General features: G+C 40.3%; 2 protein-coding genes across 4 annotated transcripts in view; one reads left to right on the top strand and one right to left on the bottom strand.

Moving 5' to 3' along the window:
* The window catches only part of UBR1 (ubiquitin protein ligase E3 component n-recognin 1), a 60,498-nt gene extending 44,879 nt beyond the window's left edge, over positions 1-15,619 (bottom strand). Inside the window, exons 1-6 of the mRNA XM_032228879.1 lie at positions 15,201-15,619; positions 9,919-10,175; positions 8,288-8,366; positions 7,309-7,419; positions 5,988-6,118; positions 963-1,104 (exon numbers count right to left, since the gene is read on the bottom strand). Of these exons, the coding sequence (XP_032084770.1) occupies positions 963-1,104; positions 5,988-6,118; positions 7,309-7,419; positions 8,288-8,366; positions 9,919-10,175; positions 15,201-15,281 (801 nt within the window). The 5' untranslated portion in view covers positions 15,282-15,619. The remainder of the gene's footprint in view (positions 1-962; positions 1,105-5,987; positions 6,119-7,308; positions 7,420-8,287; positions 8,367-9,918; positions 10,176-15,200) is intronic.
* Positions 15,620-15,634: 15 nt separating this feature from the next.
* Positions 15,635-27,017, top strand: part of TMEM62 (transmembrane protein 62) — a 28,787-nt gene continuing 17,404 nt past the window's right edge. The window contains exons 1-5 of one of the 3 annotated variants that reach the window (XM_032228909.1): positions 15,635-15,704; positions 21,069-21,180; positions 23,362-23,499; positions 23,966-24,011; positions 26,182-26,323. In XM_032228909.1, coding sequence (XP_032084800.1) covers positions 23,460-23,499; positions 23,966-24,011; positions 26,182-26,323 — 228 coding nt within the window. In that variant the 5' untranslated portion in view covers positions 15,635-15,704; positions 21,069-21,180; positions 23,362-23,459. Of the gene's footprint in view, positions 15,705-20,084; positions 20,379-21,068; positions 21,181-23,361; positions 23,500-23,965; positions 24,012-26,181; positions 26,324-27,017 lie in introns of those variants that run through there. The other 2 variants (XM_032228891.1, XM_032228901.1) reach the window with 2 other exon arrangements.

Genomic DNA, 27,017 nt, shown 5'->3' with positions numbered 1-27,017 from the left:
CATTTAGAATCAAATGAGCTTCTCTGGAAGAGAAATTCAAAAAGTGTGACCAGTTGCTAAAAAGAATATCTTCCTCTGGTACCATATCTGATGGGAGGAAACAATGTAATAAGAACCTCAAGAAAAAAGATTTAGATTTGAACTGTAAATATAAAAAAAGTCTTCAGAAATAAATGTCTTAAATATTTCAAAAAGGCCATATTTAAAATGCATGCTGGCACAAACAGCAATAGCACTTAGACTTGTATATGGCTTCACAGTGCTTTGCAGCCCTCTCTAAGCAGTTTACAGAGTCAGCATATTGCCTCCAACAATCTGGGTCCTCATTTTAACCACCTTGGAAGGATGGAAGGCTGAGTTAATCTTGAGCCTGGTGAGATTTCAACCGCCAACTTGCAGGCAGGCAGCAGCCAGCAGAAATAGCCTGCAGTATTGCATTCTAACCACTGCACCACCTTCCCTCTTGTGATTCTAAATGTTAGAATTTCCAGAAAAAAAGTCAATCCTGACATAATAATTTCTTCTTAAAATAAATATAAAATGAGAAGAGAATTTGGTATGGGAACAAAAAGGTGACAGCCCTGTTCATTCACTAAATTTCTAGAATAATTAATCCTGCTAGAACAATAATAATTAAGATGTCAATTGACTTAAAAGAAAATCCATTGTTCTGAAAATTATAACTCTATAACAAATTTTACTTTAAGAAGTCAATCTAATACAAGATATTGATTGTAGCGACAACTCAGAAATCAAATAATGCCCAATACAAGTATGTTACGTCAATCTGTGCAAGAGAGAACTATGCAGCCAAGCTTTATCAAAAAGCAAAACAATCTCAGCATTTATTTTTTTAAATGACAGTGTCCTTTTTCCACTTCTCCCTGTATCAGGCTAGATACCACATCAGCATAATAACTGGAATACACATACTTGTTTCAAAAATTATGGATATTACTAACCTCTTTATCTATAGCAGTAGTATATATCTGGGCTTCTCCAAGGTCACACCCAAGAGTTCTTTGTAGACTGTAGATAACATGATCGTAAGAATGATGCTCATCATTGAAAAGGACACAATAGTGTTTGTCTGGCTTCTCTCTACTGTAAAAAAAATCCAAAAGATGACGGATGACCCACAAGAAAAATGGAAATAACTTCCAAATTTAAGTTGGCTACAGGAACAGCAGTTAAACTAAGAAATTCATCATCATCAATACTTGCTTTCAAAAACATTCTCAATTATATTAAAGAGTCCTTGATTCAGTTATTCAGCATTATATAGGAAGTTCCTTCTTATTTAGCATTATCTATGCAAAGTGGAAAACATCTCTTTCAACAACTTGGTAAGCAAGAATCAAGTTAGTTTTATTATTACTCTCCCCTTTTCCCTCTATCTCTTGGCCTAATGTCTGATTCAGCTGATGTCAGGCACAAGCAACTAGATCCACATATGAAAGGTTGAAGTTGAGTACTTTATTACACTCTACCTATAATACAGGATTCTCCCCAGACTGCTTGCCTTACCTTAGGAACAAACAGATAAGGCTCCATGGAGCGTAGGGGAGGTTTAGCCCAAGTCTATTGTGGCTGCACAAAAACTCAAGGCTAATTCCATGCTTGATCCCTCCCCCTCCCCTGGCTGAGTGTTTTCCAACAGTTTATCACAATGTGATAAGCACGCATAGAAAAATCAAAGAATTGACTTCTGAGAGAAGCATGGGAAACTGAAGAGATCTCTGGGAAAGTGGAACTGTGAAGACCAAGGAACCAGATAAGGATAACGAGATGATGGGAGATTGTTCACATGTACTCTAGATGGCTGCTCTTCATGAAGACACTATTTTATGTGGGCTTAAACAACAGGAGACAAAGGAATCAGCCATGTAGCCTTTGAAAGGACACTAAGTTTATAAATCTTAGTTTTTAATCGCTTTTGAAAATTGCTGGACCAGTGGTGGGTTCCGGATCCAGTTGCAACCGGTATGGTGCAACGGGGCCGGGCGTCCACCAAATAAATGCTTGCAGCATGTGCGCACACATGTGCAGCACATGCATGCATGCACAGCACGCACATGCGTACTTACCACCCGCGATGCTCCAGCTGCTCAGTGGAGCATCGTGCAGGCGCCATACACTCCATATCTGTGCGCAGATTCAAGATTCAATGAATTTGTATGCCGCCCAATCCCGAAGGACTCCAGGCGGCTTACATAAAAACAATTTAAAAATACTAAAAAATTTAAAATGCAAAGACAAAGCAAGTTAAAAGAACACAACATGCACTCAATCTTAGTGGGGCTGGAACCCAATCAAGGATCAACAGCCCCAGGCCTGCCGGAATAGCCAGGTCTTAGTCGACTTTCGGAAGGCCGAGAGAGTGGGCCCCGAACAGCTCAAATACAGGTAAGGAGTGCGGGCAGGCCCCCCAGAATGGTACCTGGTGCTCCCAGCAGAGACCGGTACCGGGGCGTACCAGTCGTATCCCACCACTGTCCTGGACCTAATTATATTAAAGCTATTTTAAAGATCTATTTCAAGCTATTTAGCTCTCATCAGCTAGCCCCTGGATGGGGGCTGAAAGGTGAAAATAGAAGCAGTATGCTCCATCCTATAATTGGATAGACCAGGGTGCCCTGATAGACCAGTCCCACTGGAGAAAAAACACTTTATCCTTTTGATTATACCTTGTCCAAAAGTGGAATTTTAAATGACAGGCTAAGAGATTGATTTGGAAAACATTACTTTATTGAAAGAACTTCTCTGAAATTTTAAAACGGGAAATATAATGATAAAGCCAGAGGATAAACTGAAAAATATTTTTCAATTGGCTCTAGAAAAGAGCTTGTTAAAGCCTGAAAGACATTTATGTGATGGGATAAAGAAGAAAAAAAAATCAAAATACCGTATTTTCACGACCAAAAGCCGCACCGGATTATAAGCCGCAGTATCAATTAACGTTAATTTTTCAAACTTTTTCCACATATAAAGCTCACCGGGTTATAAGCCGCACGTTTCCCGACGCTTCTGGACATCTGTTGCAGTCGCGAGGAGCGGAGAAGAGCGCGAAGGTTCTTGGCGCTCCAGGAAGCCGCGAAAGCAGCTGGGAGAGGCGCACGGCTTGGTTTATCCTCCCTGGACGTCACAGCAGCAGCCCCAAGTGCACCGATCTCTGTGTTTTTCGCATCGGGGCATGCTCTTGCAGCACACCCCGATGCGAAAAACACTGAGATCGGTGAGTTTGGGCTGCTACTGCGACATCCAGGTAGGAGAAACCAAACCGCGCGCCTCTCCCAGCTGCTTTCGCGGCTTCCTGGAGCGCCAAGAACCTTCGCGCTCTTCTCCGCTCCTCGCGACTGCAATAGATGTCCAGAAGCGGCTTTTGGGGCTAATGGGGATTGGATTTCCAGCTCGATAGCCCCTGCCACTTCTGGACGTCTATTGCAGTTGTGAGGAGCCGAGGAGAGTGTGGAGAAGAGCGCGAAGGTTCTTGGTGCTCCAGGAAGCCGCGAAAGCAGCTGGGAGAGGCGCGCGGTTTGGTTTCTCCTCCCTGGATGTCGCAGTAGCAGCCCCAAACTCACCGATCTCAGTGTTTTTCGCATCGGGGTGTGCTGCAAGAGCATGCCCCAATGCGAAAAACACAGAGATCGGTGCGCTTGGGGCTGCTGCTGCGACGTCCAGGGAGGAGAAACCAAGCCGCGCGCCTCTCCCAGCTGCTTTCGCGGCTTCCTGGAGCGCCAAGAACCTTCGCGCTCTTCTCCACACTCTCCTCAGCTCCTCACAACTGCAATAGATGTCCAGAAGCGGCAGGGGCTATCGAGCTGGAAATCCAATCCCCATTAGCCCCAAAAGCCGCTTCTGGACATCTATTGCAGTCGCGAGGAGCGGAGAAGAGTGCGAAGGTTCTTGGCGCTCCAGGAAGCCGCGAAAGCAGCTGGGAGATCTTTTTCCATATATAAAGCGCACCGGGTTATAAGCCGCACTGCCGGTTTTGGATCAAATTTTAGGATTTTCAGTGCGGCATATAGTCGTGAAAATACGGTAATTCATTATTTAAATGAATTAAAGATTAAGGTTATTAAAAGTAAAAACAGGGAAGATAAAGTTGTTTTATTTGATCAAGTTAAAATAACTTTTTTTGCAAGTTTTGACAACCCTTTCTTCTTCTGAAATTTGAGTATGAATATTGATTTAATAATTTTAGCAGGTATCATGTTGACACCCAACTGCTTCATAGATTTGTTTCATGATGGTGATGTGAATATAGTGGTGGCACTGATGGGATGAGCTGTTGATTAACATTGTATAAAGGCAGGTATCTCTTTAATGGCTTTTACACTCTGGCGATATAAACTGACATCCCAGTTTTGGACACCACAAAAAAAAAAACGTTGAGACTTTGGCAAAAGTGCAAAGAAGAGCAGCTAAGATGATTAAAAGACTGAAGCTGAAATAAAGCGAGACTAGTATAGATTTATTTCAAGCTATTTAGCTCTCATCAGCTAGCCATTCCCTTCTGCGATGGGAGGCCCCTGGATGGAGGCTAAAAGGTGAAAACAGAAGCAGTATGCTCCATCTCATAATTGGATAGACCAGTTTTCCCTGGTAGACCAGTCCTACTGGAGAAAAAACACTTAATCTCTCCCCTGGTATAGCAGGCAAAGTAAGGAGCACCTGTGGCTTAGAAGTTAATGCATCTACCTAATATGCAAGCAGCCCGAGTTCGAATTCCAGAAGGGTATGGTAGCTGATGAGAGCTAAATAGCTTGAAATAGATCTAACGTATATACTCGAGTATAAGCCGACCCGAATATAAGCCGAGGCACCTAATTTTACCACAAAAAACTGGAAAAGTTATTGACTCGATTATAAGCCTAGGGTGGGAAATGCAGCAGCTACCGATAAATTTCAAAAATAAAAATAGATACCAATAATGCCATTGCCCATTGAATAACATATACAGCCTGCCTGTGCCCATTAAATATACAGTAGCCATTGTAAAAATTTGCTCTGCATAACAAATTATTATCACACAATACCGGTGTATTCAATGAAATACTTCACTCACCTCATGATGCTGATGTCCCGCTGTGATGATGATGTCCCGCCTCCTATGACACACGGCACAGTGATTCCTATCATTGGATCACTGTACCAGAGGAGGTGGGACATCGCTATGTGGCTGCTTGCCATAACAAGGAGGAGGTGGGACATCGTTGCAGAGCGGCAGGAGGGGGAGGAAGGGGAATCGTAAGATAGCCGTGCATTACATTAGAACGTGAGGAGGGGGGATGGTGCGGTGCACGCTGCGCGGCAAACTGACACAGAGGGAGGGGAAACTCAGGGGCGCTGGGCCATTCACGAATGTCACCCAGCGGCATGGCCCTGCCCCTTTTTCTCCTCCATTTCGGGCAAATTTTTCACTGACTCGAGTATAAGCCGAGGCGGCTTTTTTCAGCTCAAAAAGTGGGCTGAAAAACTAGGCTTATACTTGAGTATATACAGTATACTAGTCTCCTTTATTTCTTTGATGGTAAAACATAAATTTAACACAATTAGAAGGATGGCTAATTTGAGGGGGGGGAATTAAAGGACAGAATCCCAGGTTTTCTTTGTAACAATTAGCACTATCTTTCACAGTTAAACAATCACTATACTACTATGAGGCCTTAAGTATAGAAAGACTTTTAAGTACCTTTCTTAATAGTTGCAAGAAAAAAATCCATTATCTGCTAGGCTAATCTGTTACAAAGTATGAAGACAGGAAATCATTTTACTGGTAGGGTGAGAATTTCAAGATACATAAACTATCTGGGTGATTCTATATAATTCTCCACTCCTACTCATCGTTTGCTTTTCCTTACTAAGTTCTTGCCTCATCCTGATTGGATGATGCATTATCTTCAATGTTTTGTCACTTTATTATTAACAGTCTTGGAATAGAAACAGGTAAGACACTTAGAAGGCAACTCTAACAAAATACTTACTTAATCATAAGCTCTGAAGACAGCTCCTTCTCCTCTTCCCAAACAGTCATATCAACAATGTATTTTATAACTGAAGGGAAGATTTTCCTTGCATGTGCGATTACCTCTTCATTCAACTGGCATTCCAAATTCTACAAAAAAATTAAATGTACCATGTTAGATCCACAGTACAGTTAACCAGCAAGCATGAGCACTGTTGCAGACTCTTTCACTGCTAACTAGTGAAAGTTGTAGTAGCAATTGTTCAATACGCAATTGTTCATTCTCTCTCTTGACCTGTGGGATGGGGCTTGTACCAACTGATATCTGGTGACTGCCAGGACTAGTCCTGCAGTTTTCCTGGCCAAGTTTTTCAGAAGAGATTTGCCATTGCTTCCTTTCTAGGAGAAAGCAGCCAGCCTATGGTCACCCAGATGGCTATGTGACTAAGGACTAGAATTCACAATCTCTTGGTTTCTAACCACTACACCAGGGCTGTCGAACTCCCGGCCAGTGGGCTGGATTAGTAACGTTCTGGCCACGCCCACACCCAGTTTAGTGAAGGGAGGGGAAGTCCCGATGTCATGTGACGCCATGAGTTTGACACCCCTGCACTACACCAAACTGGATTCAAAAGACACTAAAAAATTCCAACTGAAATCCAAAACAGCTGTTCACAATGTCTTAACTCTTAACTCTCTATGAAGCAACTTTCCATGATCTATTTATCTTCCTTTAAAAGATATATAGATAGTCCACTTTTATTGATAGCAACTAGGACCAGTGATGTGATTGTAAGATACAATATCTGCAACCTACGACAGCCATTCTAGTAGGCCTGATTACCATTGTTAGGAGAATCCCATGTGGTCACAGCTTCCCAGTCACATATGAATGGATGTTAAATGAGAACAATCTGTATAAGAATAACTATCAGTCTCTCTGATTAAATTAATCTGGGATGGTAGTTTTTTTTATTCAGAAGAGGATCACCTTAGGAGAACTACTTAGGATATCATGGCTGTATTGGAATCATGGCATTCTTTCATTAGCTGGTCGAAGTTCAACATTATTTTCAATCAAGAGAGGAACAAGTGGGGATGACCTTATTGTCTTGTTAAAAAAAAACTTGTGATAAACAGCTTCAGAGAAGCCACTTTATAAAATTATAAACTCAGAAGAAGTCTGTGAAAATTTACCTATTAGAATGGAACACAAACATTGAGGGTTATGATACAAAAATGTTCCAAACATTTGTGAGCACACCCAAACAACTAGTACATAATTGGGGATTATTCTTTATACAATAATATTTGTTTTTCAATTTATTACAAAGAAATACCTCTTCAGTATTATCTCTTCCTTCAGGCTCATGTTTTGTACACACTGGTCCAGTCTTCCATGCTTCTGTATCCCCACAGTCGCAAAATCCGCCTCCAGTGGAAGTATGCATCTAAAACAATAAAGAACAGAGAACACAATGGGAAGTTCAGAACCATTAATTCATTTGGAAGTAATGCAGAACAATGGCACAGCGTATATCACAGCAATACCATTGCATGAATAACAACTATACCCAAATTTGTCTGTGTTCTCCTCTTGTACTGGTTGTGTGAAAATAACCTAGAGCAGGGCTGTTAAATTCCTGGCCATGCCCATGCCCAGTTTAGCAAAGGGGGGGGGGGAGAAGTCCTGATATGTCACATGACGCCACCGTAATGACGTGAGTTTGACACCCTTACCTAGAGGAATGAGAGGATGAGATGCTACCTAGCAAACAAATAAGAGGGAAAGAGCCTGCTTAATCGTCAGAGAAAGACTTAGAAAAGCCCCATTCTAATGAATTAGGCTATTAAAAGTGACTCTTACCACAACTATTAACTGCCCGATTCATTACAGTGGGTCTTTCCTAAATTTTGTCCTCTAACTGTTAAGCAACAGGAGGTTCCCCCCTCTGTTATATGATCTTTTTTATTGCCTCTAAATGGGCGTCCTGGATATTCTGTATGGAAATTTGAGATTTCTGAGATTATCCATTAATTATGCAGCTGATAATTATAAATTAATTTTCTTGTTCTTTTTCATCTAAAGAACCTGAAAGTAGGTTTATTAAATTAAACAGTCAGCTTTTGTATTCTGCCTAGTAATTTTTGGCTGTCTGAATTGATGTGGTCATTAAGTATTCTACCATTTAACATAAATTGATGTTCATGTTATTTATTTTCAATACTTAAAAACACAATCAAATTCTCATAAATGCTGATTTATCTTACTAGCACACTACATTAATAGATATCACGCCAAAGCATACATTTATTTACCTTGTAACGATGATTTACATGAATACTGTTCTGGAAGCAATCCATGCAAAGAACACAAGTTGGATCAATTGCACAATCCCTGCAATGAAAATAAGAAATTGATACTGAAGAGTAAGCTATTTTTAGTTATTTTTTAAAAAAACCTACCAAACTTCCAAATTCTTGAAGTGTTAATTGAACAGATTGGAAGCATTCACATATAGGGAAGAATTGCTTATTATTAGTCGTGGGCAAAATGATTTGTGCAAAAAAACAATCTTGACATGAAATAGGTTCTGAGTGATCAGTGCCTAAACTGAATCATGCATGTTTCAGATGTTTTAATCCAAACATAGAACAAGGTATTTTCCAGGTATGAAATTAAATGGATTTTTTTCCTAAGTAGAAGTAACAGGAACATAGAAAAATGACAGCAGAAAAAGTCCTACTGGTTCATCAAGTACACCTTTGTTTGTTTTCTTTTTAATTAATTTATTATTTTTACTTTTGTCCAATGATGGACATGTGTTTAAACTCTGTTACTAATAACTGATCCACTGTCTCTGTTAGAAATTGGTTCCAATCTCCTACTACTGTTTCTGAACAGTAATACTTTCTAACATTAGTAATACTTTCTAACATTACTTTTGAACTCCACATACACACACCAGTCAGTTTGAGGTTATGTTCACGAGTTCTTAATTTTTGCTTAATATTGACATACTGTCTTCTAGAACTCTATTTTTACCTTTAAAGGGTTCATATTTAAAAGTTTCAATCATGTCCTATATAGGAGGATTAGAGCCTCCTTTTTCCTGCTGGTGATTCCTCAAGCGATGCACCCCAGAATTTTGTTTGCCTTCACAGCTACCCGGCCATACTGTTTACTGTTTTGCAGTTATCGGCTATAAGTACATCTGCTAGAGGATTATTTTCCCTTAAATGCACACTTACATTTATGCATTACATAATACATTGTTGGTGAGGCGATTGAGTGTGAAAACCTAAGGCTGATAGGTTTCCTTAGTGATGTGTCTATAGACATTGGGAGAACCGGAAACAGTGGCTGGAGGAGGAAAGGGATGGCTGAAAGAAAATTAGGATGTGGATAAACTGATAGATATATCACATAAGAATATTGGTGGTTGAGAAGAGGAAGAGAAAGTGCCGGAAATATCAAAGAGCACATTGGTCAGTAGGATATGGTAGGACATCAAAAGTGGCTGTGGAGGGGAGGGAGAGAAGGGAAAGCACAAAGAATATTGTGGAGTTCTCAACCTGGTGTACAGGCCATGTCAAAGAGGGGAGAGAAAGGGAGCCCTGAATCAGCCTTATTCTACTCATCTCCTAAAATCACTCTGGTTCCTTCCATATTTTGTTTCAAACAAAATTTCAAACAACCAAAATGAGCCATCTTTTCAAGTGACGAGCTGCAATTGCAATCAACTCAAAATGACTCAATAGAACTTCCAGAACATGATGTTTGTTGTGGATTGGTACCAAAACTTACTTTTCTTACATAACACTTTACTACCCACCCACGAACATAAGTGCATTTTAGAAAGACGTATAACACCAAAGCTATATTGACAACTGTATATAACATCAGATCATTCAAAGAAACATTAAAAGGTAGGAGTATTGGTATAGACCTGCAGGAATATGTTGTCTCTCCACCTTTAAATACTTTTCCACACAGCTGTGAGGTACCAATCTGTCTTAGCTTTTCTAGACAGGTATCTGGATCTTCTCCAAATAAATGCCACTCCAAAGGATAAAGAATCATTTTTTGGGCCATTTCCTCCTCTTTCTGTGATAGAGGGTCCATTTCATCACAATATATGCTTGGAACCACTTTTGCCAAATGTTGAAGAAAGGCAGCATGAAAATCAAGCTTCTCATCCCACCACTGCAAAAAACAGAATACAATGTTACTTCCTCAGTATCAGTATTTCACATATCAAAAATTATGATATACAATATGTGCAAAAAGCATGTTTTGTGGTTATAAATATTTGGAACTTTTGAGGCAAAAATGAAGGAAATATGTCATTAAACATACATGTATTAAATAAAGCAATATTTACTGTGAAGCAGAGTTAAGTTTCACCTTTTCAATTTAGACATTTATATGACAGTGCTGTTCATTAACCAAAATATCAACACTATTTTGATTGTTGTGGAATAACAACATAAAATCCTAGAATCTAATCATCTGAAACAGTAATAGAGTAGTTGGCACAATTACTTAACTACAGCATTTACAGGAAAAAAATAGTATTTTGTCTTTAATATATTGTGAGTCACTTTCTTAGAAAAGGCTGTTATTCCTGCAAATTTAGTTCAATTTCAGATTACTTTTAACAGAAAGAAGGCTCACATTTGATTAAATAAATACAGTCTGTCACACAGAAAAAAAATCAATTGCCATCTGGTATTTTCAAGTTGTAATTAACAGAATACATGGAGGTTTAGAGTTTCATGTTAAGCTGATAATTTAACATTAGGCAGAAGAACTGAGCTCTGATGTAATCTGATCTCCACCTCCACCACCCTCGCTCATTTCATTTGTCAAGATCCAAGACACGTTCTTGGATAACTGCAGAAAATTTTGGATTTCTTAGTTCTTACCAATAAATTGTTTTGGTAGCATGAATAAGCAATTGGGTTACAGTCCTATGCATTGAACTTATAAACAATGATATATTAATGAAATATTTGCAATATTACTCTGGCTACAATATTTCTCTGTTGTATTTATTTTGATGGATGGATGGATGGATGGATGGATGGATGGACGGACGGACGGACAGACAGACAGGACAAGAAGCAATGGATAGAAACTAATCAAGGAGAGAACCAACCTAGAACATAAGTTATTTACAGTGGCAAACAAGGAACCAGGAAGGCCTTGTTTTCATTGATGGAATGCAACACAATAGAGATTTCTGGATAATTTCCTTGATAGCTACTTTTAAGAAAAGCTGCACAAAAAGGACTTAGTTAAGAGTTGCTTATTAATTGCCAATTTGCCTTGACCAATGATAATTCAAGCACTTCTCCGGAGAGATAGAGTGATTGATAGAGAGAAAAGGAAAACATCCCACTCACTACACATGCAGAACAACTTTGTTTAGAAATTATGGAGTTTTTCACTGGTAAAACACCAGTCTCTGGGCCTGAGTAGATAGAGCAAGGAATAACTGTACTCCTAGTCTTGCATTCAAGGTGCCATTGCAGTTCTGGCGAGCTCCCATTAACACCATTGTTTTTCACTGCTTTGTTTTAAGGTGATAGGAACAGCTCTACATCTAAGTGGAGCATGCTGAGGGATGGGCTGCACAGCCTGAGTTCTCACAGCACTTTAGCATACATCCATAGGCACTGAGCCATTTCTTCTTCACTCAGCAGTGAAGATAATGGGAGCAGACAAAAGGGGAAAAGCAGGGCCAGCAGTACAGCTTGCCCATCTGTTTTTTCTCTCCAGAGGAGAAGCTGTTTCTTGTCAGTCTAAGCAAGGTTATTTAATGCCCGGTGAGACTGGCAAGCTTCTTTCCCACTTTCAACAGTTGCTTTACCTGTGTGAAGGAAATGTAAGCCACAGAAAAGGACATGGAAGGCCACAGGCACCTTATGAGTTTGGGACCTCTGATCTATCTTCTAATATTTCTACACAGCGCTTTTTGCAGTCATTCTACTTTCACTCTCAATTCTTTTACTTTTTTCTAAGACCCACTTAGCTCTGCAAAAAAATTGGTCTGCACCACATTCATATCCTCTCATCATATTTCTACCTCATCATTTACTTTATTTATTTATTAAATTTACATATTGCCCATCTTGCTGTTTGGGGTGACTCTAGGCAGCCCTCTGCTTTCTAGCTTAGGATCCGTGGTGATGCAGTGGTTAGAATACAGTATTGCAGATTAATTCAGAATGCGGTAAAAGTTCCCCTCGCACATATGTGCTAGTCGTTCCCGACTCTAGAGGATGGTGCTCATTTCCATTTCAAAGCCAAAGACATCTCTGTCTTCGTTGTCCGAAAACATCTCTTAAGTCATGTAGCTGGCATGACTAAACGCCAAAGGCACATGGAACACTGTTACCTTCCAACCAAAGGTGGTTCCTATTTTTCTACTTGCATATTTACATGCGTTTGAACTGCTAGATTGGCAGAAGCTGGGACGAGTAACGGGAATTCACTCCGTTACGCGGTGCTAGGGATTCGAACACCTTTCTAATCGACCAGCTCAGTGTGTTAGCCACCGAGCCATCTTGTTCAGAATGCAGTATTACAGGTTAATTCAGCTCACTGCCAGGAGTTCAGTCTTCACTGGCTCAAAGTTGACTCAGCCTTCTATCCTTCCGAGGTCAGTAAAACGAGGACCCAGATTGTTGGGGACAATATGCTGACTCTGTAAACCATTTAGAGAGGGCTGTAAGCCATTATGAAGCAGTATATACGTCTAAGTGCTATTATTATTATACTCATTCCTATGCCATGTATACATGTAAATAGATATTTAAACCCCATATTAAAAAGAAACGCATCTTTTCTAAGCTGATACTCAACAGTCTTATTGCATTCTTTGGCCTCTACTGATACAATGGCCTTCTCTTTCTCTCTAATCTTATTCCTACCCATCCATTCTTATCACCTAGAAGATTCCCCCCCCCCCCACATTATACTTATTTTTCCACAAATCCAATACCATTATTCACTGGCTGACATGTAACTATCACCAAATATAGATTCCTACTTTAATAGACACCCATAACAATGTCTTAACAGCAGTTTATATTTTCAACATATATTTAGACCTTCCTTCCATAATTAAACTTCACTTCCATGCATATATTTCTCAACTTGATCAGACCACTTTCATTCACATGTCATGCTTCCCCCTTTTTTTAATTACAGACACACTTTTTCTTTTTAATTTCATTAATTTATATTATTTACTATTTACTTCTTTCACATTCCAAATCTTCCATTTATCATAACTTCAGCATATGGGCCATAGATATTGACTTCCACCACTCAGTGGCTTTGGTTATTCAAGGTTTTTGTAATTAATCTTTGATGTGTATTGCACTGAGAGAGAATGACCCAAAGTCCCAAAGTCATCCAGCGAGCTTTCATGCTTAAGGCAGGATTAAAACTTAGTTTCTTAATTTCTAGGCCAGCACCTTAACCACTACACCAACTGGATCTCATCACATATTGCATACATACTGAAACTTCCATGTTTGTTTAAAAATATGTGAAAAATCTCATTCAAACAAAATTCAAGCCTTTAAACATTGCAGTATTTACTATTCCCTTCAGATATGGATTGCAGATGCAAGAGACATTAATGTTCTTGTCTCTTTTCTCAGTATTGTGTGTTTCCTCATATTAACTGTCTACTCACTTTTACTTTTTCAGTTACACAGCTGGTTAATTATTAAATGTCAACAAGCAGACAAATATCATTCCTAGTTATCTAGAGTTCCTTTCAAAACATCACCTAAGCAGTAATTACTTCTCTATAATTTACACAAAATCTGTCAAATTCTCAGGTTGCACCATTAAGCTACTAGTATCTTTGAGCTCCATTTGAAATCCATGACACAGCATTCGGCTATCTTTCCAAAGTGAAGGAAATTTTTTGAAATGCCATTTGTTTTGATTACAAAAAGTGAAACCATTTTTGAGCCTGAAAATCCTGTCTACTTAATTAACATCCTTTGTTAAACATTGTTGATTTACTCAAAAGACTGAACCATTTTAGGTATTTTCTCTGATGTTCCCACTTTCACTTTTACTTCAAGTCCTAGACATTTAATACTTTCAAACTATTGCACGCCTGTTATATTATCCTTGTTGTTTCTTTTACCATTCCAGTCCTTGTCCTCATTTATGAATCTATTTTCACAAGTTCCTCTAAACAAAGAAATATAAAATTGCTAAACATTATTTTAAATAAATGTTTCCATAAAGTTTGATTAATAATATCACCGAAGCTCACATAAGAGTCATTTACGACTAAGAACACTACCACACACATATATAAATACAAAGAGTGCATTGAAATGAATATTTTGAAGTTTAAATATTATGGCCTAGACAACAATCCACTCAGGCAAAATAAATAAATTTGCCTTTTAGCTTCATCGAATCTCCCCTTCCCTACTTTATGATAATAATATTCAAGACGCAAAACATTCCATACTGGTTTATTATACGGTATAAACATATTACTGAATGTACAGTGCTAATAAGGAAGCACTGTACACTGTAATAAATGATCTCTGTCCATTAAGCAATTATTATTTTTTTTAAAAAATAACTATTACATTTTAAAGTAAAGAGATAAAAACTAACAACTAATTGAAATCTAAAAGAGACAAAGTCAAGAATTAAGAGAACGAAGGCCAAGATGCCAAAACACTTCGGAAAATGTTTATTGCATCTTTATCGAGGTACGGATATCGGCTATTTCTATTGCAACAGTGGACCTGTCCGAATCCAACTCCGGTAATTTTAACTCTCCTGGAGTTAAAAAAAAGACATAACCCTCCTCCAAATCCTAACTCTTTACCTGTCAACTAAGTGGGCTTTACCCAGCATGTATGTACGGCGCTGTGTAGTGCGCAGCGGTGCAGTCCCATTTGACAAGAAACCCAGAGATGAACCTTTTTTGGGGGGGACGGGACCGCAGGCAACAGAAGCGAGAACCAGGGGAAGACCACCTTCCCAGCAAGACATAAGGAGCAGCAGCCCCCACTGTGTGATCAACGCGGGCTAATAAAACTATCGGAGCCTGGGCATTTCTGGGTTAGGGTCCATTTATCTAGCGCAGCTGCTGTTTGGACCCTTTCAGAAGGAACGTCGCCGCGGCCATCGACCCAAGCGCCAGGGATGGACCCTCGGGCGAGAGCGGAATCTCACCCCAGCCAGATCCGAGGGGTTCACGGGGGCAGCGCCGCCCGTTCCAGCCATCCTTCCCGCGCCGTCGCCTTCATCCGCCATCTTAGGAGAAGCGGGGTTTGGCAGGCTTGAGTCCTACCGCAGGCCAACCGGAAATCAGCTGCGTGGGAAGGCCTGGGGACGACCAAGGTTCGGGAAGACCTGACCCGATGCCCGACGCCAAACCTCAAGTGGACTGGGTCCTCTGCAACATTGCGCATGCTCGGCTTTCTGGCGCATGCTCAAGAGAGCACTTGCCGAGCCGAGCGTCGCTTGCTAACCGGAAAATCTCGGCGGCTGCTTCTCCGACAAACATGGAGCCAAGCGTGTGCAAAGGCGCCCGGGGAAGCCCCTCCACCGACCGGCGTAAAAAGCTGCTAAAGTGGCAGCTTTCTTCAGAAGTGGGAGAGAACTGATCTATTTTCTGTCTGTGAGAAGTGGTGTTTGATTCTGAAATTTGCTGCACAGAATAAATCTGTTTGCAAGGTAAAACTGAATTTCCAAACCTTCCTTTAGCCAGTATTGGTCTTTTAAACGTCCACATTTCTCTTTTGTCCCAAATCTAATATCTGCAGGACCTTTAAATGGGAAGTTCTTGCTTCTAGACTGAATGTTTGCTAAATAAACCTTTATACTCATAAAAGTCTTTTTCTGTTGAGTTGCAATTAATGTACAAACTGGAATTAACCCATGCCAGGTCTTGGATTCAAAGTCGGTTTGTGCAAACCAAAATAGCATCTTTAGGTTTGGACAACAAAATGATCAAAGAGAGTGTTAGAAAGGCTGTTATAGAATGTATTAATGCAGCTGCCATAAACCCAATACCCTGAATTGTTGAGCACTACTTCAGCAAAAAGTAAAAGTAAAAGACTCTTGCTCCTGGGGAGGAAAGCTATGGCAAATCTAGGCATCATACTAAAAAGCAGAGACATCACCCTGCCAACAGAAATGTGTATAGTCAAGGCTATGGTTTTTCCCAGTTGTAATGTATGGCAGTGAAAGTTGGACCATAAGGAAGGCTGAGCACCAAAGAACTGAGGCCTTTGAACTATGGTATTGGAGAAGACTCCTGCGAGTCCCTTGGACTGTAAGGTGATCAAACCGGTCAGTCCTAGAGGAGATCAACCCTGACTGCTCTTTAGAAGACAAGATCCTGAAGACGAAACTCAAATACTTTGGCTACCTAATGAGAAGGAAGGACTCACTGGAAAAGAGCCTAATGCTGGGAAAGATTGAGGGCAAAAGAAGAAGGGGACGACAGAATGAGGTGACTGGATGGAGTCACTGAAGCAGTCGGCGTGTAGCGTAAATGGACTCCAGAGGATGGTAGAAGACAGGCCTGGAAGAACGTTGTCCATGGGATCGCAATGGGTCGGACACAACTTTGCAACTAACAACAACTTCAGCAACATCCACTGTCTTGCTGGCTGATTGATTAGGCTTTTTTCAAGTGGCCATCCAGGGCCACATGCTACTTAGACAGATTCTAATACACTAAGTGAAACTTGAACTTCTGCTAGAGAAAATGAAAAGGGTTCTCCATATAACATGAGCTCTGCCACCTGACTTGTGACTTAGACCTATGCTATTGGGTTTAAGCCATTACTGGTTCTTTTAAGTAACCAGTCGGGGTGCGGCTTGCCGGGTCAGTGAAGTTGTCACAGTTGCTCTGAGTAGGGAAGTAATGACACCTACTTTAAATGAGATGGTTCTGCACCTGCTCTTGAAGAAGCCCCTCTAGGATCCTGAAGTTTTTAATAATGTCTCCCCTTTCTTCAGCCTTCCCTGTGTGACTTAGCCCTAGAAGAAATGAATTTGGTGTATTAATATCCAGTCATGGGGCAATGACATGATTGGTTATCCTAGTAGATGATCTTTGTTTGGACATAGATGGGGGAAGTAGAACCATCTTGGTGACTTTCAGTACCCCCAGCTATGGTATCTTACTGAACATTTTGCAATGACTGTGAAATACAGAAAGTGTCCACATAGTCCTTGATTTACAACTATTCATTTAGTGACCGTTTGCAGTTACAACAGCACTGGAAAAACCCTGAAGTATGACCATTTTTCACACTTATGATCATTGCACCATCCCCATGATCACGTGATCAAAATTTGGCCGCTTGGGAAGTGGTTCATATTTATGGCACCTGCAGTGTCCTGGGGTCATGTGATCACCATTTGCAACTGTCTGACAAACATAGTCAATGAGGAAGCCAGATTTAATGTACAACTATGGCACTTATTTAACAACTGCATGATTCACTGCAAGAAAAGTTGTGGCAAGAAAAGTTGCAAAATGGGGCAAAAAAACCTGTTGCACTTAGCAACAGAAATGTTGGGCTCGGTTGTGGTCATAATTTGAGGACTATATGTATTTCAGTTGGTCCCTTTCTGGATGTTTAATGTAGTTAGGGGAAAACAGTATTTTAAATCATCCAATGTTCATTATCTCAGGCTTGGTGCTTTCCAACATTCTATTTAATGCCTACATGAGCCTGTTGGATAAGTTGTCAGCAGTATAGGTAGTCCTTGACTTATGACCACAGTTGAGCCCCAATATTTTGTTGCTAAGAGAGACATTTGTTGAATGTTGCCCCATTTTACAATGTTTTTTGCCACAGTTGTTAAGTAAATCATTGCAGTTGTTCAGTTAGCAATACGATTGTTAAATGAATCTGGCTTCCCCATTGACTTTGATTGTCAGAAGGTCACAAAAGGTGACCTTCATGATTCCTGGGACACTGCAACCATCATAAATATGAGTCAGTTGCCAAGCATCCAAATTTTGATCAAGTGATCATGGGGAATGCTGCAATGGTTTAACTGTGAAAAATAAGCATAAGTCACTTTTTCAGTGCCATAACTTCAAACAATCACTAAATGAACTGTTGTAAATTGAAGACTCACTAAAAATTAACTTGCTGTGCATCACTAAATGTTCAGGAACATTGATTCCATTAATTGTTCTGGATTAGGTAATGCTTCCTGGAAAGGAGTTGGTGTAGAACCTGGATATCCTCCTAGACTCATGGTTACTGTTTAAAAGGTGGGTGGAGACTGGCTTGGTGAATATTTGCTCAGCTTTGGCTAAGTTAATTATACTGTCTTGGGCCAGGACACTACATCATCAATAACTCATGCAGAATTACTGTAGAGCATTTTACATGGGACAGACTTGGAAAGTGATCCAAAAGCTACAATTGATCCCAGAAAGGCCTGTTAAGTGGCTTTTCTCTGTTTGAAATGGTCATGGAGAAAAAGACTTGCTGCCTCTGCAGTTGCCCCCATACCTTGAATTTTTTTACTTCCAAAGGTCCACAATGCTTTCTCTCATAGGTTTTTGGAAGTTTTTTTTAAGACAGTTTAACTCTACCTTGTAGGAAGTTATCACCCAGCCCTCTCCCAGGAAAATGAAATATCCTAGGAAATATTGAAAAGGCAGAATATTTCTCTGGATGTGAAAATGAAGAAACATGTTTTAAAAGACAGAATAGCTGCCTGCAGCTGCCTGCACATCCCCCTTTGTCAATGAGCCATTAAAGCCTGAGCTAGTCCACTTTACATAATAAAGAGTTTTCCCCTTCAGCTCCAGAATAATGGGATTAAGGAATGATAATATTGGCCCTTTACCCAACTCACCACTTGGCATCTGAGAACTCAACCAAACCTGGATTCAAAACGCAGCCTAGAGAGTTGCCCCTGCATGGGCCCATGGGAGTCTGACAACCAATCAGAATACAAACTCAAGATAAAAGGCCAGAGAGGGCATAAAACCAGGACTCAGCTTCTCTTCTTCCTTCCCTTCTCCACCAACATTGAAGCATGTGATCACCTTTTCTGTTCAGGGCTCAAGCCATGTGGTCCTGTCCACCATTAAAACCATCTTTCCAAGCAGCCTCCGTGTCTCCAGTGTCTTTTTCCCCACTTGGAGCCGAACCCAGAAGGATATTTCTTCCAACAACCTGTTCTTCAGTCGTAGGTGTTTATTTCTTGAGAGCAGATTGTTACTGTACTTTTTATAATTTTGATTTATTCCTATTGTTCCTTTTACAATTTTAAGTGTCTTTCTGATTGACTATGAAAGTTTAAAATAACTACAAAGTAGACTATGACACTAGGTAACTAGCATATGCATATTAGTTAAGCTTTTTTTTCTTCTCTGAAGAAAAATATGGAAAAAGTAAGGTTATTCATGAGAAACAGGATGGCTGTAAACAATGTCTGGATGCTCATAAAATGCTATCAATAAAGAATGTCAAAAGCACTGTCCCAAAGCAACAGATTCATGAACTGCCTAGTCCCATTGGATTCCCCCCCCTTTTTTTCTTCCTTTCTGTAACTAATAAAGTTCACCTGACCTACTAAAATTATCTGAGGTTTACAAATCACAATATTTGGGTTCACATAATAATTACTTAAATGTTCCCTGTCCTGCAAAAAAAAAGTGCCTTAAGGTAGATAAGGTTTAAACCCAAGCAATATTCTGTTCCTTTATTCCAAATGAATGAATAACCCAACACAAAGTTCAATGTTTCCCAACTAGAATAAAACTACCCAGGAGTCGGTCTGTCTGCCTGCCTGTCTGCCTGGGCGCTCTCTTCAATAAATTTCCCAACAATTCAGGCAACTGCTATTTTTCTGGTCAAAATCACATGCCCAACGTGAGAAACATTTTTTCGCAAGAGAACTACCTAAATACAAAACTATATTTCTTGCTGAGAGGAGTCTGAGATTCTCAGGCGATCTTAATCCTGTTAGCAGATCATTTTATATTTGCCATCCCGCTGCTGGGCGGAGTCGTCGCGAAGGGATTCTCCGTCCTCCAATAGAGACGCGGGAGGGGCGGGCTAATGCAACTTGAGTGGCGTAGGAGCCCGCAGAGCCGGCAGCCGGGCGGGCGGAAGCGGGTGGCTGTGGCCCGTTGCCGATGGAAGATCGGGACCGTTGATTCACGCCTGGCAGTAGATGTGGAAGAGGCGGACGAAAATGCTGCGATTGTTGGCTGGGCTGCTGGCGGTCGCGATGGTGACGGTGACAGTATTGATGGATCGGTACAGTTTTGGGGGGGCCCAACAACCCCGGGTCCCAGTTCGCTCATTCGCTCCCGAGCCGGCTCCCGGGGATGAAGCCAACAACCTTTTCTGGGTGATTCAGGCAAGTGGCAACGGGTGGCGCGACTTGGAAGCTTTCCGGGTTTTCCGGCTAAAACGGATGAAAGCAGCGGCGTTGGTTTCTTTTTCAATTGGCTGGACCCGTTAGAAGCTACTGTAATTTTGATAGAGAATCATACATGACTAACCAAAATTACGTTCCAGTTTCAACATACAGGATTTCGTTTCCCCCTAGATTTAGAAGGATAGAGGGGAAAAATGGTAAAAGGAGAAAATAAAACTGAGAAAAACTATTGAGTAATGAAAGAGTAGGAAATGATTGTTTCCAATCAATAAAGAGGAAGTCACATTTCCAATTTGCTGGATTGGGATGATTTGAATCCGCTGTTCACGAAACATAGTCAGAAAAGTTGTATTCTGTTTGGTGATACTTTGCATTCGTATTTTTGAGAGGATGGCGGGGGGGGGGGGGGGGACCCTGTGAAATGAGCTGCTGGCTTCTGTTCTGCTGTACACTGGGTGGAAAAGTGTGTGTTATTGTATGTGTGGGGAAACAGAGAGTCATCTAAAAGGGCTAGTTGTGAAATTAAAACTACTATTGTTTGGCACCAAGATTTGTTTTCTAGTTAATATTTATTTTTGCATACCTTTCTTATACACAACTGTTTTTGTAAAGAGTTATTAGATAGCCTTATTTCTTTTTTTTAATGTCAGCCTGTTATTGTTATTGTAGGTGTCAGATCTGCATATCAGTAAGTTTGTGAGTCCCAGTCGAACTTCTGATTTTGAGAAATTCTGTAAGGAAACAATTCCCATAATCCAACCTGCTCTTACGTTAGTGACAGGTGAGTTATTTCTTTTTGTTTCATGTTTATATTGCACCTTAATTATTTGGGGAATATGCTGCAGTCCTGGTTACTTGTTTGGTAGGACCGCCTTTAAAATTTAAAAAACCAGCTGTGCCACGGAAAAGGTTGTTATATAAGTCTGAGCATTAGAGGGAATACCCTAAAACCTGAAATACCAGAAACAGTTCCTCTTCTCTTTCTGCCACTTTTTGCAATTGTGTATTTGCTTTCTCTTACAGATAAAAGTACATATGCAGTTTATCTAGACTTTGTTCTCTAAGTGGCTAAGACACTGAGCTTGTCGAACAGGAAGGTCGGCAGTTCGGTGGTTTGAATCCCTAGCACCGCGTAACGGAGTGAGCTCCCGTTACTTGTCCCAGCTTCTGCCAACCTAGCAGTTCGAAAGCATGTAAAAATGCAAGTAGAAAAAATAGGAACCACCTTTGGTGGAAAGGTAACAGTATTCCGTGCGCCTTCAGCATTTAGTCATGCCAGCCACATGACCACGGGGACGTCTTTGAACAGTGCTGGCTCTTCGGCTTTGAAACGGAGATGAGCACTGCCCCCTAGAGTCGGGAATGACTAGCACATATGTGCTTTACCTTTAACTATCAGCTAATATTGATTAATTTCAAAAAGTTAAGGTGGGCTGTTGGACCAGCTTAGTTTTTGATGGGAAACTACAAGTAAAGTCCATGGCTCTAAGTCAGATTGGGTATCCCTCAAAATTATATTAACTTGTCAGCCCCATCAGATGATTTTGTGCCTAAATATTTGCCTGAGACCTCTGTTACGATCCCTCACCCTCTGAAAGATCCCGCACCCTTTGAAAGAGCCTAAGTGGCACCAAATGAATTTTTTCATTCATGATACGCACAGCAAAATGTGTTGCTTGGAGTGGAAAGACTGGTTTGTATATTTAAGAGATTGACCTTGGACTTCTTTGTTTTTCTAACAGTGTTTATCAAATTGTTTTATTGCTACTAATTGTTTCACATTTTGTATTCATAATTTATTATACACTTAAATGCATATACACATACTGATATTTTGAATAACTAGTTAGAATTAATATTAGTCTATCTGAGGTCTTTCAAGAAACATCTCAGATATATTTTTTGCTGAGCTTAGAGTTAATCTAGTGACGATTAGTGGACTGTTAGTATGCTAATTTGTCACATATAAATACTACATGCAGCTACTTAAGAAAAGAGGTTGGCTACTTGAGGTTCAATAGCATTTCTTGAGGAGTTTGCAGTTTATTAGATGATAGGTAGCCCTTTTTATAGTGTGGGAAGTCTATGAATATATTTGAAGCCATTTCTAAAGTATCTTTGGCAGCAGCTGGTAGTCTAGGTTTGGAGGAAGGATAAGACCACCCCATTCCAAGCTTGTCTACAGTGCAGTATGGCACTGTGCCTCACTCCTATATGGTTCATAGAATTTAAAATTAAAGGACCTTATTCAGAGTCAGCTTTGGGATACGAGCTGATTAACAAGCTAAGCTGTCTTCTGTGCCCTGTTCTTCAGAAATCTTGCTTTGAACCAGATTCCCAGATTACCTGTTTGCAGGTGATAAAATGCCCAGATCTGGTGTAGAATATGAACCCTATGTAAAAACATGTAGAACGCAGATACTGCATTTTCTATAAGTTCAAAGGAAACATATGTCAGTCCTGGAAGCCGTCTTTTACATTGGGCCTTCAGGCCTGCCACATTTTCTACTGTGGAAAAATGGGAGGGGGGATTATATGGAGTATGGGAGATATATAGTCTAAATAACATTCCTTTGTCAGAGAGTCAAGGTCATCTTGCCCTGCACCTAGAGTGGTGTGACGGAGGCCTCTTCGGTTGGAACAGTGTCTGATTGGACCATGTGATGGACATGTGGGTGCTGGGCAGGGACCTGAACTTTTACTTGGGTGGGGAAAACCTGGAAATTTTCAGATTTGGGTTTTCCCAGATGTGCCAATAAAGTGGAACTTTGAGGAAACTCAAGCCTCGGAGTCTTCTTTCGTGGGGGTGTTACTTGGAACACTGACAACATACAGTCATAATGTGGTAATATGTTGCATTAGGTGTCAAACCTAATTTCTAAATAGTTTATCAGTGGCATTTGGTTTATTCTGCATTCTATTGTTCATTGGGTTCTGGAGCTCTTCTCTATTCACTAAACAGGTGACTTGACTGATGCCAAAACAAAGGATGGATTTGGGTCTGATCAGATTGAGGTGGAGTGGCAAACTTATCAGACAATCTTAAAAAGATCTAAGATCATGGAAAAAACGAAATGGATAGATATAAAAGGAAATCATGGTAAGACAGAAACAAGATTTCAGGCATGTAATTCTAATTTTATGTTTATCAATAGGAAATGCTAGACTGTCATAACTCCTCATGTAACCATGTTTAATATTTTGATATTATATAAATTATCTAAATCATTTATATACCATAACATTTAAAAAAAAATGTCTGGAATCACTTTGTCTGCAAAGTATAAATATATATTTTAAAGTAGGAGAATATTGTTTATATATGTAGCTTTTGTGGTAATTTTATTTTGCCCATTCTGTTACAAATTTCTTTAAATTATATAATTTTAGTTTTCCCAAAAAGCATCTCAGCCTTTGGTTTGTGCAATGAATCTTGCTTTCCTCCCTAGGCATCCGGGTTCTCTTTCAAGTTCATACTGCAATGATTTTTTAAAAACTTAGACTACCTTTTTTATTCCTAACTTTATCTTGAAATTGGATTGAAATGTTTGCCATTTTCATTACAGATACATTCAACATACCTAGCCTGGAGAGTGTTCGTAATTACTACAGGTATGTTAGCATGTAATGATGGTTTCAGCAGTCCAGAATGATATATGGTGGATAGAAATTCCTATTTAAAAAAGATACATGTACCAAAATATTGACTCTTAACGTATTTTGTCAATTAATTATTTTAAGGTCATTTATAGGGTTTTTCTTTCTCTTCAATTGTATCCAATTGTGGGAGACTACCTGCAATTTTCTTGACTTTTTTTGTCATTGCTTGCTTCCTAAGGGCTGCGAAAGAATGATTAGTCTAAGGTCACCCAATTGGCTTTGTGTCTAGGGCAGGATTAGCATCCAGGTCTTCTGGTTTGTAGCCTGATGTCTTAACTGTGGTGGCACAATGGTTAGAATGCAGTACTGCAGGCTACTTCTGCTGACTACTGGCAGACAGCAATTTGACAGTTCGAATCTCACCAGGCTGAAGGTTGACTCAGCCTTCCATCCTTCCGATTCTGGGTCAAATGAGGACCCAGATTGTTGGCGGCAATATGCTGAATCTGTAAACTGCTTAGAGAGGGCTGTAAAGCACTGTGAAGCAATATATAAGTAAGTGCTATTTCTAAGTGCTATTAACTATACTATACTAATCTGGGTTTCCAATTATAAATAACCAAGGTTTTATCTTAGTGTTGTGGCCCTCCAGCTGCCTGCAGAGCTGGAGGCAGACTTATACAGTAGGACAGTGGTGGGATTCAATTTTTTTTTACTGGCCATGCCTGAGTGGGCGTGGCCAACTCAATGTCACTCATGGACACAGCCACTCAGAACCCAGTAGGAAAATTTGAATTTCTACCTATTTACCTATTTTCTGCCCAGGCCTGGCTTAATCTGTCAAAGACCACCTGCATGCTGCCCGCTCTCCCTTCACCAGTCCCACTCCTTCAAAGGCCCAGGCCCTAGCCCCCCTTCCTCCCCCATGACTGCCTCTTTCTTTGGGCTGCTTACCTTTCTCCTGTGACAGCTGGTACAATGTGACTGTGACAAACCTCCCAGCCGCCGCCTCTTTGCCAGCTGCTTCCTGGCAGTGGTGGCTGGCTGCAGGCCACCAAAAACTGGAGGTGTCGAACATGCCAAAAAAGCTGCTGCTGTCACCACCCTGTTCTTCCTGTCTGCTGCGCCGGAGGGACTTGCCCGGGCAATTCCGAGCAGAGCGGCACAACAGGCAATGGGATGTGTGTGCGCAGCCGGTGCGAAGAACAGGGCAGTGATGGCAGTGATTATTATTATTATTATCACAACAACAGAATTGTATCACAATGGCCAGTTGTTTCGCCGGATTTGGCATTGATTACTAGTCGGACCCCACCCAGAGGCCTAGGACATCGTAACGTATTTTTGTAATATGCGTGCAGATTATTATTATTATTATACAATTGTATCACAGCGGCCAGTTGTTTTGCCGGATTTGGCATTGATTACTAGTCGGGCCCCACCCAGGGGCCTAGGACGTCGTAACGTATTTTTGTAATATGCGTGCAGATCCAAGCAGTGCGGCTTTTTGCATTTGACTGATGGTGATTTTGTCAATTTTTAACTGTTTTAAATGTAATTCCAGTGTTTTTGGAATAGCACCCAGTGTGCCAATTACCACTGCTGGTTTGTGCCATAGTCCTTGAATTTCGATTTTTAAGTCCTGGTATCTTGCGATTTTTTCATGTTCCTTCTCGGCGACCCTGCTATCACCTGGTATTGCGATGTCTATGATTGTGACCTTATTTTTCTCAACCAGTGTGATATCTGGTGTATTATGCGCCAGTATTTTGTCGGTTTGTATACGGAAATCCCACAAGATCTTGACCATCTGATTTTCGGTGACTTTTTCAGGCTGATGTTCCCACCAGTTTTTTGCTGTTTTGATATTATAATTTTTGCACAAATTCCAATGGATCATTTGTGCTACTGAATTGTGCCGCAATTTATAATCAGTCTGCGCGATTTTTTTACAGCAGCTGAGTATGTGATCAACAGTTTCATCAGCTTCTTTACAAAGTCTGCATTTGGCATCATCAGAGGATTTTTCGAATTATTATTATTATTATTGACAAGTAAAGAATGGTGATGAACTGAACACAGATGTATCTGTATTATTTCTGTTATTCTTACAAGCTTCTACTATAACATATTTTTCTTTCAATTAGTATTTTTCTTAAATCCTTTTTTTTTTTGTTTGCAGAAAATATTCTGCATGGCAGAAAGATGGCTCCTTCCATTATGTTCATAAAACATCTTTTGGAAAATATTCTTTTATCTGTGTGGATGCAAGTCTTAATCCAGGTCCCAGGAGACCCTTCAATTTCTTTGGGATGTTAAATGCGGTAATGTTAGAAAAAAAGGAATGTTTTATCAAATCAAAAGATCAGAAAAAAATTGAGGCCACTTATATGTTAACTGTACTGTCTGGCTATACTGTCTGGATGAAGTCTTATGAGTACAGGTAGTCCTCAACTTACAACCATTTGTTTAGTGATGTTCGAAGTGACGACAGTGAAAAAAGTGACTTATGACCGTTTTTCACACTTATGATTGTTGAGCATCCCAATGGTCATGTGATCAAAATTCAGATGCTTGGCAACTGGTTAATATTTATGACATTGCAATGCCCCAGGATCATGTGATCATCGTTTGCGACCTTCTGACAAGCAAAATCAATGCGAATCCCAAATTAACTTAACCACCGTGATTTTAACTGAACAACTGCAGTGATTCACTAAGGTGTGGCAAGAAAGATGGGGCAAAATGGGGCAAAACTCACTTGACTGTCTCACTTAGCAACATAAATTTTGGGCTCAATTGTGGTCGTTAGTCAAGGATTGCCTGTATTCACCTACAGTATTTCTTCCTACTTTCAGCCGTTGAGATGTGTAGTCCAGTCAATGATGTTGATTTACCTGATGTCTCTGAACAGTGAGCATTTTCAAAGAGAGAGTTGATTTAGTTTCCTATGGCGTGAGTTTTATATGCAGTCACCAAATCTTTTCGTGAGATTTAGTTTCCTATGGAACAAAGGAT

Source organism: Thamnophis elegans, chromosome 1 (genome assembly GCF_009769535.1).
Source record: "Thamnophis elegans isolate rThaEle1 chromosome 1, rThaEle1.pri, whole genome shotgun sequence".
Lineage (NCBI taxonomy): Eukaryota > Metazoa > Chordata > Lepidosauria > Squamata > Colubridae > Thamnophis > Thamnophis elegans.
This window is presented reverse-complemented; position numbering and strand designations above follow the sequence as displayed.